This window comes from Rana temporaria, chromosome 9 (genome assembly GCF_905171775.1).
Source record: "Rana temporaria chromosome 9, aRanTem1.1, whole genome shotgun sequence".
Taxonomy (NCBI): Eukaryota; Metazoa; Chordata; class Amphibia; order Anura; family Ranidae; genus Rana; species Rana temporaria.
In genome coordinates, this window is record NC_053497.1 from 73,051,209 (window position 1) to 73,066,216 (window position 15,008).

The 15,008-nt window shown below is 42.8% G+C and overlaps 1 protein-coding gene across 6 annotated transcripts in view; it reads right to left on the reverse strand.

Annotated features, from left to right (window-relative positions):
* MCF2 (MCF.2 cell line derived transforming sequence) overlaps positions 1-15,008 on the reverse strand; it is a 181,452-nt gene that overhangs the window by 24,888 nt on the left and 141,556 nt on the right. For 3 of the 6 annotated variants that reach the window (XM_040323779.1, XM_040323777.1, XM_040323780.1), the window contains 8 exons: positions 14,626-14,718; positions 11,808-11,933; positions 9,631-9,852; positions 7,405-7,497; positions 5,051-5,129; positions 4,890-4,953; positions 2,214-2,320; positions 610-713 (listed from right to left, as the gene is read on the reverse strand). In XM_040323779.1, coding sequence (XP_040179713.1) covers positions 610-713; positions 2,214-2,320; positions 4,890-4,953; positions 5,051-5,129; positions 7,405-7,497; positions 9,631-9,852; positions 11,808-11,933; positions 14,626-14,718 — 888 coding nt within the window. Of the gene's footprint in view, positions 1-609; positions 714-2,213; positions 2,321-4,726; positions 4,810-4,889; positions 4,954-5,050; positions 5,130-7,404; positions 7,498-9,630; positions 9,853-11,807; positions 11,934-14,625; positions 14,719-15,008 lie in introns of those variants that run through there. The other 3 variants (XM_040323778.1, XR_005743553.1, XM_040323781.1) reach the window with 3 other exon arrangements.

The window sequence follows — 15,008 nt, forward strand, 5'->3', positions numbered from 1 at the left end:
CTCTGGGGACTCTGATGCAAGGCTGAGGCTCTCTGGGGACTTTGATGTAAGAGGGGCTCTCTAAAGGACTCTGATGTAAGGGGGGTCTCTCTGGGGACCATGTAAGGAGGGGCTCTCTGGGGACCCTGATGTAAGGGGGAGGCTCTCTAGGGAACCCTGAAAAAAAGTTGTTTATACTTACAGTGGAATGTTTTTCCTTATGTTTTTTTGTGCAATTGCGTATAGTTTATATACTGTTTTTGTACGTGTTTGCAAAATTTAAGTGGGCCGGTCTGAATGAAGTCCAGCGACAAATTTTTGTCCCAGTCCAGCCCCGCCCCAGACTTTCCTTATTCACATATCCTAGACCAGGGACAAGGGTATTCACTTTCTGATAGCTATGGTACATATTTGTGACAGACCTTCATACAATTAGTATGATATGGGACAATAGATAAAACAGTGTTCAAGCAAAACATGCATATAATTCAAATGCTGAATGTCTCGTTGGTGCCTTACTTGTTAATTAAATCCATCAGGGTCCCAAATGAGAAAGTATTTAAACACTTAATTCAAAGCAGCAGCTATGCTGGCAGCATTCTTCACAATAATAATAACAAATCTACTAACCAACTGTACTATGTCCTCCTCTTCTGTGTCAGAACAAGCACATGAGCTTGACCAGCCTTCAAGTCCTTCACAGATCTCTAAAGACTGGGACATTCCAGTCCAACCTGGAAAAAGATTTGAAATGTTTTAAGCATTGTATATGCACTAAAAAGTCATAGTTACTAAAGACTGACACGTTTGATGACATGTTAACAGGATGGCTAGGAAAAAATGTAGCAGTGGGCTACACTACTGTCATAGTGGTTGTAATCACAATATAGTGCTAACATTGTTGTGAGTGGGAATACTTTAAATGTAGGAAACTCAAGTAGTGGAATAACACACATTAAAGTATGAATTTAATTTCTTGTTGTCCATTATGCATATAAAATGGGGGACTCACCACATCATCCCCATTGGATAGCCCTGTACATAAAACCAGGTCATCTCCATAACACTCTACTGTCATCTATTTGGACTGAAACTGTTATAATTGGTGTCAGACTACCCATTTTATCCCTCTAAAACCCAATTACACAGGCTCTCTTACTGGTTAAAATCAGGTAAAATACCTGTGAAGATATTTAATACCTTACTCAGCCACCGAATCTGTGTAATTTATGGGTGTGCTGTTTTCAAGGGATAAGGTGTCAACCCAATCACTAAAGTACGGCACTGTGTATGATCATGGCGATACCTGGTTATATACATGATTCACACTGGGAATGAGTGGAGACACAGTATGGTTTCCACTGGTAATGGCCAGGGTCAAAGTAGGGTTCCTATTGGGCATAGGTAGGAATGCAGTATGATTCCCACTGGGAATGAGCAGAAACACAACATCTTTTCAGCTGGGGAAAGGTAACTACACAAAATGGTTTCAAATGAACATGGGCAGAGACACAGTATGGTTCCCACTGGGAATGGGCAGAGACACAATATGAATCTCGCTGCTAATGGCCAGAAACATAATATGATTTCCACTGGGAATGGGCAAAATGCTTTGCACTGGAAATGGGCAGAGACACAGTACTGTTTAAAAGGGGATGGGCAGAGATACAATATGGTTCCCTCTGGAGATATAGACAGACACATTATCGTTCCTCATGAACATGGGCAGAGATACGGTATGGTTCCAGCTGGGAATGGGCATGTTAAGGTTACCATTGGGGATGAGCAGAGACAAAGTATGGTTTCCACTGGGAATGGGCAGAGGCATGATATGGTTACCACTGGGGATGGGAAGAAACACAGTATGGTTCGCACTGAAGAGATAAACATAGTATGGTTTCTAATATATATGGGCAGTGAAACAGTATAGCTCCTACTAGAGAATACCAGGGACAGAGTATGGTTGCCACTGGAAATGGACAGATATATGGTATTGTTCCCATTGGGAATGGGCAGAGACATAGTATGGTTCCAACAGGCAATGTGAAATGATTTCTACTGGGAATGGGAAAAACAGTATGTTTTCTGCTAGCTCAAATGGCCTTCATGCAGGACAGGCACAGCCAACTAAAATTCTAAACACTGTTGCCTTACTGGAAAATATCAACATGTCTACTATACTCTTAATTTACTGGAAATTCAAAATTAAGGTTTTGAGTGGGAGTGCTACATACCTTTGTGTGGTTTATGCTGAGGTGAGATATTTAAGCTATCCAGTGTAACGGGACTGTTATTCTCAGAGTCATTTTCTTCAGAACTTACTGACAGCCTCTGTAATCTTCTTAAAAGACAAATAAAAAGATACATGTGGTTTAAAACAGATTTGACAGGGGCTATACAAATAAACTACTCAGGAATGCAATTCCTTCCTGGAACGATCCTTGAGCACAATGCAATTAATAGTTTATCATAGATGCCTCAAGACAGACCAGAAAGATTTACAAAGGTTAATTTGGTCTAAAAAAAAATGCTGGTCAATGTCAATGCTGGTATAGATGTATCAGGATGACTGGCTATCAATATTCTCAGTAATTTACATATAATAGATCTGCATCAGATGTATTGATGTATTGTTTAATAATTTCTAGAGCTTTCTCCTGATGAAGCGGTACAAATCCGCGAAACTAGTTGAGATACTGTCACAACCCTCAACTCATCGCAATGTTTTCCCCTCCGGGGACCTCTGTTTTGGTGCCGTTGTTCTGTTGTCACTATTTTAATTGTGTAATTGTTCTGTATGTACTCTGAAATAAAAATTATCAATATTTTACATATTCCTATTTTATTTTGTAACTTTACACCGGTACTGCGATAGTCCTAATTGGCCCGTATTTTCCCTCCTCTTGGCTCTTCGGTCCGGGGACCCTAGACCCAAGTATCCTATATTCAGATCTGCATCAGTACTCAAGGCTCGTACACACGACCGGGAATCTCGTCAGGAAAAAAAAAAGTTGTTTTTCCCGACGGGATTCTTGTCAAGCTTGACGGGATTCTTGTCTAGCTTTCCTTGCATACACACTGTCAATCCAAAATCTCGTCGGTCTAAAGCGCTGTGACGTACAACACGTACTAGGGCAGCATAAAGGGGAAGTTTGATTCCAATGGCGCCACCCTTTGGGCTCCTTTTGCTAATCTCGTGTTACTGCGTGTTAGTTAAAAGTTTGGTGAGAGACGATTCGCGCTTTTCAGTCTTCATGCTTTCAGATCGTTTTCTGCTGTTTAGAATGCTGACGAATGTACTATGTCTATTACGAATGCTAGTTTTACCAGAAGGAGCGCTCCCGTCTCATACTTGATTCTGAGCACGCACGTTTTTTGTTTTTCTCATCTAAACCAGCCCGACGAGAATCAAGATGAGAAAATAGAGAGCAGTTTTCTCGGCGAGAAGCCATACACACGAATGGTTTTCTCAGCAAAAAGCTCTGCCAGCAGTTTTCTTGCTGGTTTCTTGACGAGAAAACCGGTCATGTGTACGAGGCTTAAGTGTTGAGACAACTGCTATTACCCCTCCTGGGATAATACAACCCTCTGCATGTTACAGTGAAACCAATACCATTGTTGGAGCTAGAAATTAACCACATAAATGAATATTGATAAGTAAGACCCTGATCGTGATACAAATTATTACCAGAAAATATTTGATTACACTTTATCACAACCATACATGCTGGTAATCATATGATATTTATTCCAGCTTTCCCCTGTCATCACAGGAAATGTATTTCACAGGAATAATGGTTGCAACATTGTGACTAAGCACCAGAACCAAGAGCTAAGTCTGCAAAGCTTTGCTGTCACTCCTCTAACATTCTGGTGGTACCACAAGGCCATCCCTCACCTTAGTTTAAAAAAGCATTTTGCAGCATCAATATAAATCACAACATCCACAGCAGCCAAATCTGCAGCCCATTCTTACTGGGAAATAGCTAGCTTCTTATAGAGAACCTGCCAAAAAAGCTGACACCTGGTACAACCAAGGTTACTATACAGTACCAGAGGCAGCCTTTACCTGGTTCCCAGATGCAGTGCAAGTTGCAGGTCTGGCAGGTTAGTGTGCAAGATGCTACAAATGTGCCCTTTGACCTGGAACTAGCTCTGTGTCCTGAACTCAGGCCCTGGCAAGATGCTGTTCTGGATGGGAGCTCTGGGTGTGACAGAAAACAGCTGCCTGACAGGTTCCCTTTAAGGCCAAAACATGTTTATTTGAAGCCCATGCACTTTTTTCATGCTTTTGTTGAAGTATGAGCATTGTAAGGCCTTGATCACATGAGTCCTTTTTTTCTGAATTATTCTTTATAAGCCTCAGTCACACTAAACTTTATTTCCCTATTGTGCCACATCTGATATCAAGCTGGGCAGAAAAGGAAATTGTTGTAATTGTGCAACTTACTTACATACGGGACGACAAATGGAAAATGTCCTTCCCCATAGCCAGACCACAGAGTGACCAAAGCTTGGGAGTGCTCCCAGTCCTGGTCTGGGATAAGTTCCATCATCAGACATGGGTAAGGCCACCCAAAGAACAGTTATGTACAGTATGTACCTACACATCAGCTCCAGGCTGGGGCCTCCACTAACTTTTGTTTGGTAATGAATTATGTGATACAGGACTTTAAGAACAAGCATGACTGTTACTCTTCTCTATGTTGCAATCAGACATGTAAGAACCAAAAAAGAAATTACAAACCCCCATGTGGAAAAGGCCTTAGTGCAGATACTTTTGTGGCCTGCTGAAAACCATGCTACATTGTGTGCTTAAGAGAGGAAAGCCTGCCAAAGATAAAAGCAGTGAGTTAAATAGATGGTAGATGACCCTAAGCTTGCTGTAAGCAACAAACACAATAACGTACCCCTCACTGATTTGTGGTGACAGCACAACCTGGTCTGAGAACGAATTCTGTTTCTGTTTCTCTACTGCAACAGAGACATGACATGAATGTGTATCATCACATATGATAGGTCAGCTCCAATACTGGCTGTCTGTCTTCATATACTCGTAGCATATTATTACCTTTCATAAGTTCCCCTTGCTTGGTCAGTATCTTCCGAATTTCATTCAACCATGCCGCCTTCTGTTCTGCTGTCTGAGCCTTAGGCACAGAAAAATAAAAACATTATAATGGTTACTTAGGTGAAAAGAGCAACAACAATGGGCAAAATACTGTAAGCATCAGAAACAAATCAGATTGGAAGAAGCAGAATTCTGATGGTTGATATTTGTTACTGCACACTGCTCTTTTCTTTACTCAGTATGCCTGGAATAAGATACGCGCAACACAAGGGTTGTCATTACTAACCTCCTTAGGCCCCTTGCACACAGTTGTCATAATTTACTGATGTTTATTAACAGCTTAAGGACCGCTGCATACGTCGGCAGAATGGCACGGCTGGGCATATGGACATACAGGTAGGTCCCCATTAGGAAGCCCAGCCGTGGGTCGCGAGCGTGCCTCCGGTGGCAAGCTCGCGACCCGGTCCTGTGCTTCCGGGACCATGCCCGCGGGACCCGCATACACGATCGCCGCCGTGTCCCACGATTGGGTCATAAAGCTGAAGAACGGTAAGAGGTAAGTGTAAACAAACCTCTCCCTGTGCTTCCTAGTGAGCCTGTCACTGATTGTCTGTTCCCTGTCATAGGGAAAGACGATCAGTGACATCACACGCCAAGCCACACCCCCTACAGTAAGAAACACACATAAGGGAACACTTAACCCCTTTAGCGCCCCCCACATGTTAACCTCTTCACTGCCAGTGTCATTTTCACAGTAAACAGTGCATTTTTATAGCACTGTTTGCTGTAAAAATGACAATGGTTCCAAAATATTGCCAAAAGTGTCCCATGTTTCTGCCATAATGTTGCAGTCACAATAAAAATCGCTGATCGCCGCCATTACTAGTAAATAAAAATGCCATAAAACTATCCCCTATTTTGTAGACGCTATAACTTTTGCGCAAACCAATCAATAAACGCTTATTGCGATTTTGTTTACCAAAAATATGTAGGAGAATACGTATCGGCCTAAACTGAGGGAAAAAAAAGTTTTTTTTAAATATTTTTGGGGGATATTTATTATAGGAAAAAGTAAAAAATATAGATTTTTTTTAAAAAGTGTCGCTCTATTTTTGTTTATAGCGCAAAAAATTAAAACTGCAGAGATGATCAAATACAACCAAAAGAAAGCTCTATTTGTGGGGAAAAAAGTACGTCTATTTTGTTTGGGTACCATGTCGCACAACCGCACAATTGTCAGTTAAAGCGACACAGTGCCGAATCGCAAAAAGTGCTCTGGTCAGGAAGGGGGAAAATTCTTCTGGGGCTGAAGTGGTTAAGTTAAAGGTCGAAGGAAAAGGCTGCAGTTCGGCAGAAAAAATATCAGCTGAACTGCAGCTGCATACATGAAGATGCAGTCACCATTTGCGTATTTTGACAGCTGTGGGTGCTGGCTTTCAGAAAACAATAGCAAGCACAAGAGAGATTTATCAATCCACACTGTTTAGCATGGATGGGGGATGAATATATGTCTAGCTACTGTGACAGGAAGTCAGGTAAATCTGTGGGTGTTGTCACAGACCGGAGATACATTTCTGCCTTGTTTAGACAATACACCAATTATTATCGGGTGTCGGCTGCAGAAGTAGCCAGAAAGGTTTAAGGGTGTTGGAAAACTTCAGCTGTTCAAAATGAGGCAATTAAGGCCTCTATAAGTAATCCAGAGGATTACTACTGATTGCTGCATCCTGAGGCTTTTTGAGTGAAGGAGAGCAGTGAACAGAAATACTTCTGAAGAATTGAGGTGCTGTTGATTGTCTTTTTGATTTTTATCACACAGAAAAATTTGTTTTCTGCTGTATGACCAGCAGTGTCTGCCCAGCACTAGGCTGTGCCAGACTCCATAGATAGGTTCCTGTGTGGTGAAGGTAGACGCCCCAAGTGGCCAGGGTTTATTTTATGTTTGATTTTGTTTATGCTGTTTGGATGCTTGCAATTGTTTCCAGCAAGATGGAAGAATAAACCAAATTCTTTGTTTTCAACCGTCTTCGGCTGTTTCTCTGTATCGTTCAGTGTGTAGTGAACCCATCCAGGAGGTCACACACCCCCCCGCTACAGAGCTAATCCCTTACACTACCTATTCCGTCTGATACCCATCACCTGGACAGGGAGTGAGGGAATATTTTACCAATTTGGACACAGAGAGCAATAAAATCCTGGCCTGCACCTCCCTTAGGAGGCAAACTCATGGAAAGCTACAGAATGTTTACCAAAGTAATACATGGGTGAGTGGAGAAAAGCTCTCACTATGACCAAATTGGATATCCCAGTCAATATGCAGTAATGTAGTTAAGGTTTCAATCTATTAAACAAACCTGTACAACATAAGCCTCTTCTCGTCCACTGTACCAAATTTCAAACTTGCGATTATCCCCCTTCACATTTTCTGTGATGCCAACCGCATTCATCTAGCAGACGACAACAGAAAGGAATTTGTTATACCATCATATCCTGTCAGTTTACAACCCATACAGCATCTAGCATATATTGTATTTATTGGCATGTAACACGCACCTCAATTTTAAGTGCAAATTTTCAGGAAAAAACATACATTTTAAATAAAGAATGTGCATCTGCAGCCTCACCAGTGCCAATCAATGCAGTCTCACCAGTGCCCATCAATGTAGCCTGATCAGTGCCCATCTGCAGCCTCACCATTGCAGCCTCACCAGTGCCCATCAATGCAGCCTTACCATTGCCCATCAATGTAGCCTGATCAGAGCTCATCAATGAAGCCTGATCAGTACCCATCTGCAGTCTTACCATTGCTGCCCTGCAGTCTTACCATTGCAGCCTGATCAGTGCCCACCTGTAGCCTCACCATTGCAGCCTGATCAGTGCCCATCTGCAGCCTCACTATTGCAGTCTGATCAGTGCCCATCTGTAGCCCCACTATTGCTGTCTGATCAGTGCCCATCTGCAGCCTCACCATTGCCCATCAATGCAGCCTGATCAGTGCCCATCTGCAGCCTTACCATTGCAGCCTAATCAGTGCCCAACTGCAGCCTCACCATTGCAGCCTGATCAGTGCCCATCTGCAGCCTCACCATTGCACGGAGATTAGAGATGTTGGATTACACAGAGCAGGGATCTCCCGTTTACTCAGCAGCTTCTCTGTAATACGAAGTCCTGCCTCCTGGATCAGCTCCTATGATAGATAGAACACTGGTCCAATGCCAGGACATGTGAGGTCTATCATAGGAGTCAGTCCTGGAGATGGGACTTAATACTACATCGGCTGGCGAGTAAACAGGAGATAACCGCTGTGTGTAATCTAGCGGTGCTCGTCCCCCCCCCCCCCTCCGAGGTAGCCCAATGAAAATATTGGCGTATAACATGCACACATTGGCCCGAATTCAGAAAGCAGTTACGACGGCGTATCTCCAGATACGCCGTCGTAACTCTGAGTGCGGGCCGTCGCATCTCGGCGTCTGATTCATAGAATCAGATACGCCTCAATGTTGCCTAGATACGAGCGGCGTAAGTCTCCTACGCCGTCGTATCTCAGGGTGCAATATTTACGCTGACCGCTAGGGGCGCTTCCCTAGACTTCCGCGTTGAATATGCAAATTAGGTAGATACGCCGATTCAGAAACCTACGTCCGCCCGGCGCATTTTTTTACGTCGTTTGCGTAAGGCTTTTTCCGGCGTAAAGTTACCCCTCATAAAGCAGGGGTAAGTCATGTTAGGTATGGACGTCGGAAACACACGAACAGCGTCGTATTTTGCGTAGTTTACGTAAGTTGTTCGCGAATAGGGCTGTACGTAAGTTACGTTCACGTCGAAAGCATTGACAGTTTGCGGCGTAATTTGGAGCATGCGCACTTGGAAACGTTCACGGACGGCGCATGCGTCGTTCGTAAAAAACGTCAAATACGTGGGGTCACAAGTAATTTAAATAGAACACGCCCACATCATCCACATTTGAATTAGGCGGGCTTACGCCGGCACATTTACACTACGCCGCCGTAACTTAGGGCGCAAGTTCTTTCTGAATAAGGAACTTGCGCCCTAAGTTACGGCGGTGTAATGTATCTGAGATACGTTACGCCCGCCGATAGATACACAATTGTATCTGAATCCGGGCCAGTGTTTTCACTCGATTTTCAGGGGGGGGGGAAATGTGTGTTATATGCCGATAAATACAGTATTTAAAGCAAGGTTCCACCCAAAAGTGGAACTTCCACTTATCCGTCTCTCCCCCCCCCCCCTCTGGTGCAACATTTGGCACCTTTCTGGGGGAGGTGGGAACGGGTACCTGTTTTTGACAGATACCGTTCCCCACTTCCGGAGATGGCATCGTGGCCCCGTCTCTCGGAAGTATGCCCCCCCTCCTTCCTTTGCCACCAATTAGAAAGCGCAACCAGGAATGGAAGCGGCAGCACCTGACAGCCGATCCGAAGATTGGCTGGGGTGTCGACATCGCGGGCTCCCTTGACAGGTAAGTGTCCGTATATTAAAAGTCAGCAGCTGCAGTATTTGTAGCTGCTGACTTTTAATTTTCCATTGGGGAGGGGTGCTGGACCTACTCTTTAGCATACCTTTAGAAAGTGTTTGAAGCTGTAAGATGGAGTTTTATCATGTCCATCTCCATGTTCCTCCCTCCTTTTACAGAAAACCAGTGCCCTCTCATAAAGGAATAGATGTCTCTGCATTGGTTTAAAACGAGCAAGTTCCTTCATTTTTGTTGGTCCTTTTTTATGGGCGATCCACACACTGAAGGAACCCTGCATAAGTATTCGGCCCAGATCATTTATGTCTCCCTGAAAGAAGCAAACATTTTAGGTAGAATATTTAACTTTTTATTAAGCCAAAATACAGTAGACAATAAAAGCCCAATCTGGTAGATTCAGGTCAGGCTGGGAGATGATCACACATCTATGGCAGCCAGTGACCTTGGTGTTGAATTAAATGTTTGGGTTTTTAGGTTGTTCTCCTGGGCTAGCATCAGAAGGTTCTGCATAGATCTGAAACATACATTTTAAGGAATCAGAATTTGGTGGCTGGATCTGGTCTGAGGTCCATAGAAACCTTTAGGGCTTTTCTAGTGCTTAACAAACGTTTTTATAGCATTAGTATGGACGTTAGGTTTGCGCTAATGAGCTTTAGTATGGGCGTTAGACTGGCATTTTACAAGCATTAATGACGAGTTAAAAATCCTCCCCAAACGCCCTATGGCCAGTTTTGAAGCGTTTGATGAGCATTGAGGCACGTTAAAACTGCTCCACAAACGCCTATTCCATTAGAGTTAATAAACTAATCTTAACGCCCTGCAGCTGCACTGCAGCTGCCCGCCAGAGTGTTTGTGACGCATAGCCATAGACTTGAATGGGAGGTGTTACAAGGCTTAAAATTCTATTTTGAAGCTGTGCCACGCTAACGCTTCATGTTTTGATAGTGTGAACACCACTAGGTGCTTTCCATTGTATCATTTGCATAGGCAGTTGAGTGGCGTTTTTAGCCTTAGGCCCCTTTCACATTGAGGAGTTTTTCAGGCGGTACAGCGTTAAAAATAGCGCTGCTATCCCGCCTGAAAAACTCCTGCACTGCAGACTCAATGTGAAAGCCCGAGGGCTTTCACACTGAGGCGATGCGCTGGCGGGAGACAAAAAAATCTCCTGTCAGCAGCATCTTTGGAGCGGTGAGAGGAGCGGCATGTATACCGCTCCTTCACCGCTCCTTCCCATTGAAAACAATGGGAACCGTGGCAATACCGCCCGCAATGCGCCTCTATAGAGGCGCATTGCGGGCGGTATTAACCCTTTATCGGCCTCTAGCGGGGGTTAATACCACACCGCTAGCGGCTGATACCCGCGGCAATTCCGGCGGTATAGCGCCGCTATTTTTAGCGGCGTTATACCGCCACCGCAGCTCCCGTCCCAGTCTGAAAGGGGCCTAAAACGTAGCCTTAATTGCATATTTAGCACATTTGTATATCTGATAAAATTTTGCTTGAGTATATTGGTAACAAGGAAAGGGTATTTTCAGTGGTTTGATTACTTCAAAACAAAAAGAACCTAGGGCCAGATTCACATACTTTTGCAGCCGTGTAACGTAACCCGTTTACGTTACACCGCCGCAAGTTTGCAGTTTTAGTGCCCAATCCACAAAGCACTTACCTGGAAACTTGCGGCGGTGTATCGTAAATACATCTGGCGCAAGGCGGGCCAATTCAAATGGGCGTGTGCCATTTAAATTAGGCGCGCTCCCACGCCGGACCTACTGCGCATGCTCCGTTTCGCAATTCCCGTTGTGCTTTGCGCGCAGTGACGTCATTTTTTCGAACGGCGACGCGCGTAGCGTAATTCAGTATTCCCGGACGGCTTACACAAACGATGTTCATTTTTAGATTTCGACGCGGGAACGACGGCCATACTTTATACAGCAATAAGATTGCTGTGTAAAGTTAAGGCACCAAAAACGACGACTAACTTTGCAACGGGAAACTAGACTAGTGGCGACGTAGCGAACGCGAAAATCCGTCGTGGATCGGCGTAACTCCTAATTTGCATACCCGACGCTGGTTTACGACGCAAACTCCCCCCAGCAGCGGCCGCGGTACTGCATCCTAAGTTTCGACAGTGTAAAACAATTACACCTGTCGGATCTTAGGGATATCTATGCGTAACTGATATCTCTTTTGTGAATCTGGCCCCTAATGAATTGTGGTTTTCTTTTTCAATGTGTGTTTTGTAAAGTAGGGGAATAACATACTTACATTGTATCCTGTAATTGCAATTTGATGCATAGAATCATTCACAGATTTTAATAAATCCAACATAGACACTAATGCCTCTTGTAATTCCTGACCTCCTTCTGAATTAATGCTATACTTCAGCAATTCCTGTTAAAACAAGCTTGTGTTAGGTATCACTAATGCTGCTTTCTTTTGTTGCATAATTATAAGATGTTATCAAAAATACTTTATAATTTTAGATTGCTATGAAGCAAGTGCCAGATAAATTAACTCTTTAAATATTTAACAAGACCAAATAAGATCATCAAGAAAAGGGTAAAAAAAAATGACTAGGAAATGAAAAATAAAAGCATAGGCCTTTCAAAAATGTTTAATAATAATATATATTTTTTTACTTTTACTTTGTACAGGTATTATTCCATTAGAAGAAAAATTTGTGAAGCTAAATTAAAGTAAACCTGGTCCAGTTTAAAAACGTTTCTAAAGTTGAAAATGCTGAAATGCAGGCAACAGCACATGTGTTAAAGGGGTTTGTAAAAGTTTGTTCTTTATTTTCTAAATAGGTTCCTTTAAGCTAGTGCATTGCTGGTTCACTTACCTTTGATTTCCCTTCTAAGTGTTTTTTTTCTTTGTCTGAATTTCTCACTTCCTGTTTCTCCTCAGTAAGCTTGCCCCCATCACCCGAGCCATTCTGGCTGGGGGTTAGTCAGCGTGCTCACCCCCTCCCTTGGTACTACATCCCTGCTGTGTTCAAAGCATTCCCCGCAGGGATATAGTCCCAAGGGAGGGGGCGAGCACGCTGACTAACCCCCAGCCAGAATGGCTCAGATGATGGGGGCAAGCTTACTGAGGAGGAACAGGAAGTGAGGAATGCAGACAAAGAAAAAAACATTTGAAAGGGAAATCGAAGGAAAAGGTTAGTGAACCAACAATGCACTAGCTTAAAGGAACCTATTTAGAAAATAAAAAAACAAACCTTTACAACCCCTTAAAGCCTCATACACACGATTGCTGGCCAACCAAGCGTCTGATTTTTGTCAAAAGAGTGCCAGGGTCTTGTCTTGCATACTAACGGTACACAATTGTCGTGCCACAAACATGAAAGTAGTGATGTACTATGAAGACTTTTAGTTCTTGAGCGCCACCCTTCTGCTAATTTCATGTTTGGTGAGCATTGATTCCGAGAATGCGTGTTTGTACTTTCGATTTTTGTGTGACGGATTTGTGTATTGACCATACGAAAATTACTAGCCTGTCATCCAACATTTGTTGGCTGAAAATTGTTCAACAATTGTCAAAAGGAGCGTACTAACGGTAAGATTTTAAGACAACAGTCTGTCAACAGACAATCCTAACGTGTGTACGAGGTTTTAGTCTTTACATCAATTCCTTTTGCCCTGAGGAGACCCTTCTAGATCTAAGGCCCTAAGATGCACATATAGCCTTGACTTCTACCCAAGTAGAGATTAAACTCCATGGGCTAGATTCAGTAAGACTTACGACGGGCTTATCAGTAGATACACCGTCATAAGTCCGAATCCGCGCCGTCGTATCTTTAAGCGTATGCTCAAATTGAGATAAGCTTAAATGTTGCTAAGATACGACCGGCGTAAGTCTCTTACGCCGTCGTATCTTAGGGTGCATATTTACGCTGGCCGCTAGGTGGCGCTTCCGTTGATTTCCGCATAGAATATGCAAATGAGCTATATACGCCGATTCAGAAACGTACGTGCGCCCTGCACATTTTTGTTATGTCGTTTACGTTCACGTCGAAAGCATTGACTATTTCCGACGTGATTAGGAGCATGCGCACTGGGATACGTTCACGGACGGCGCATGCGCCGTTCGTTAGAAACGTCATTTACGTGGGGTCATGTTTTATTTACATAAAACACGCCCACCTCTTCACAATTTGAATTAGGCACGCTTACGCCGGCACATTTACGCTACGCCGCCGTAACTTAGGGCACAGGTTCTTTCTGAATACAGAACCTGCCTCACTAAGTTACAGCGGCGTAGCGTATCTGAGATATGCTACGCCCGCACAAAGTTACGACGGGCTTTCTGAATCTAGCCCCATATCTTCTTAATGGTAAACCCTGACTTCGTCCATAGGAATGCCTACTCTTAAATTATGGTACAATTTGGGCATTCTACACATTAAAAATGTAATAAATATTGCCACCACACAACCTCTCTCTTTGACCTGTGATGTGTGAACTCTGAATAGCTGTAGAAATGAGATGGCCAACATATAAACAGGTACAACTTATGTAGGAGGATTTGTTTCATCTCTGCTACTTAATGCAACACTGACCTTTCCAGGGTTCTGTTATATAGCCAGGTGACAGAAGTTGTGTGTACTAATTGCCCAATATTGTGGCCTTTCCTATGGCAGTTGCCTTATGAGTGTGCACTTAACAGTAATTAATTTAATTGTCAATCTTACTTAATAAATAAATATATATATATATATATATATATATATATATATATATATATATATATATATATATATATATATATATATATATATATATATATATAAAAATGTAAAAACTACTTTCAGTCTCCACTACTCTCTACTCAAGCTGCCACTACTGGTCACAATTATATGTCAGACACTTTACTGTCACCTTCCAATACACTAACAGGTTATGTAAGAAAGTAGTTATGGGCATAGATTGCTGAACTTTAGTCACCAGACAACGTCATTGCAGGAAATAACTGCCAAACTAGTTAAACTTGTTTTATTTAGGGGCAGGTTTACATGATACCAAAGTACATTAAAAACAGAATATTGTATATGTAATATCCCAGTACAATACCTCATCCTTACCTTAAGTAGCAGCTGGTATTTTGTTAGGCGTTGTATTGGTTTAAGTAGGTATGAATCTAAAGCAAGCTTGTGCTCCAATTTTCTTTGGCATTCCTATAAAAGCAATATGCCAAGATATAAATAGTGCCACTGATTGAACAAGGGTTTTCATATAGGCTGTTCTAACGTGGGAATAAAGATTTAAAGACCTTGATCATTACCTCCATCTACGTGCCTCTGTTTAAATCTGATGAATGGAGGTTACTGCAGGCCAAATCACAGGTAAGCGCAAGTCTGAACATCAATGACAAAATGATTATAAATTCTTACAGACCCAGGATGCGACCTGCAGTAACCTCTACTCATAGAAATGAGGTGTGCTGACAGACGCTACCAATGAATTT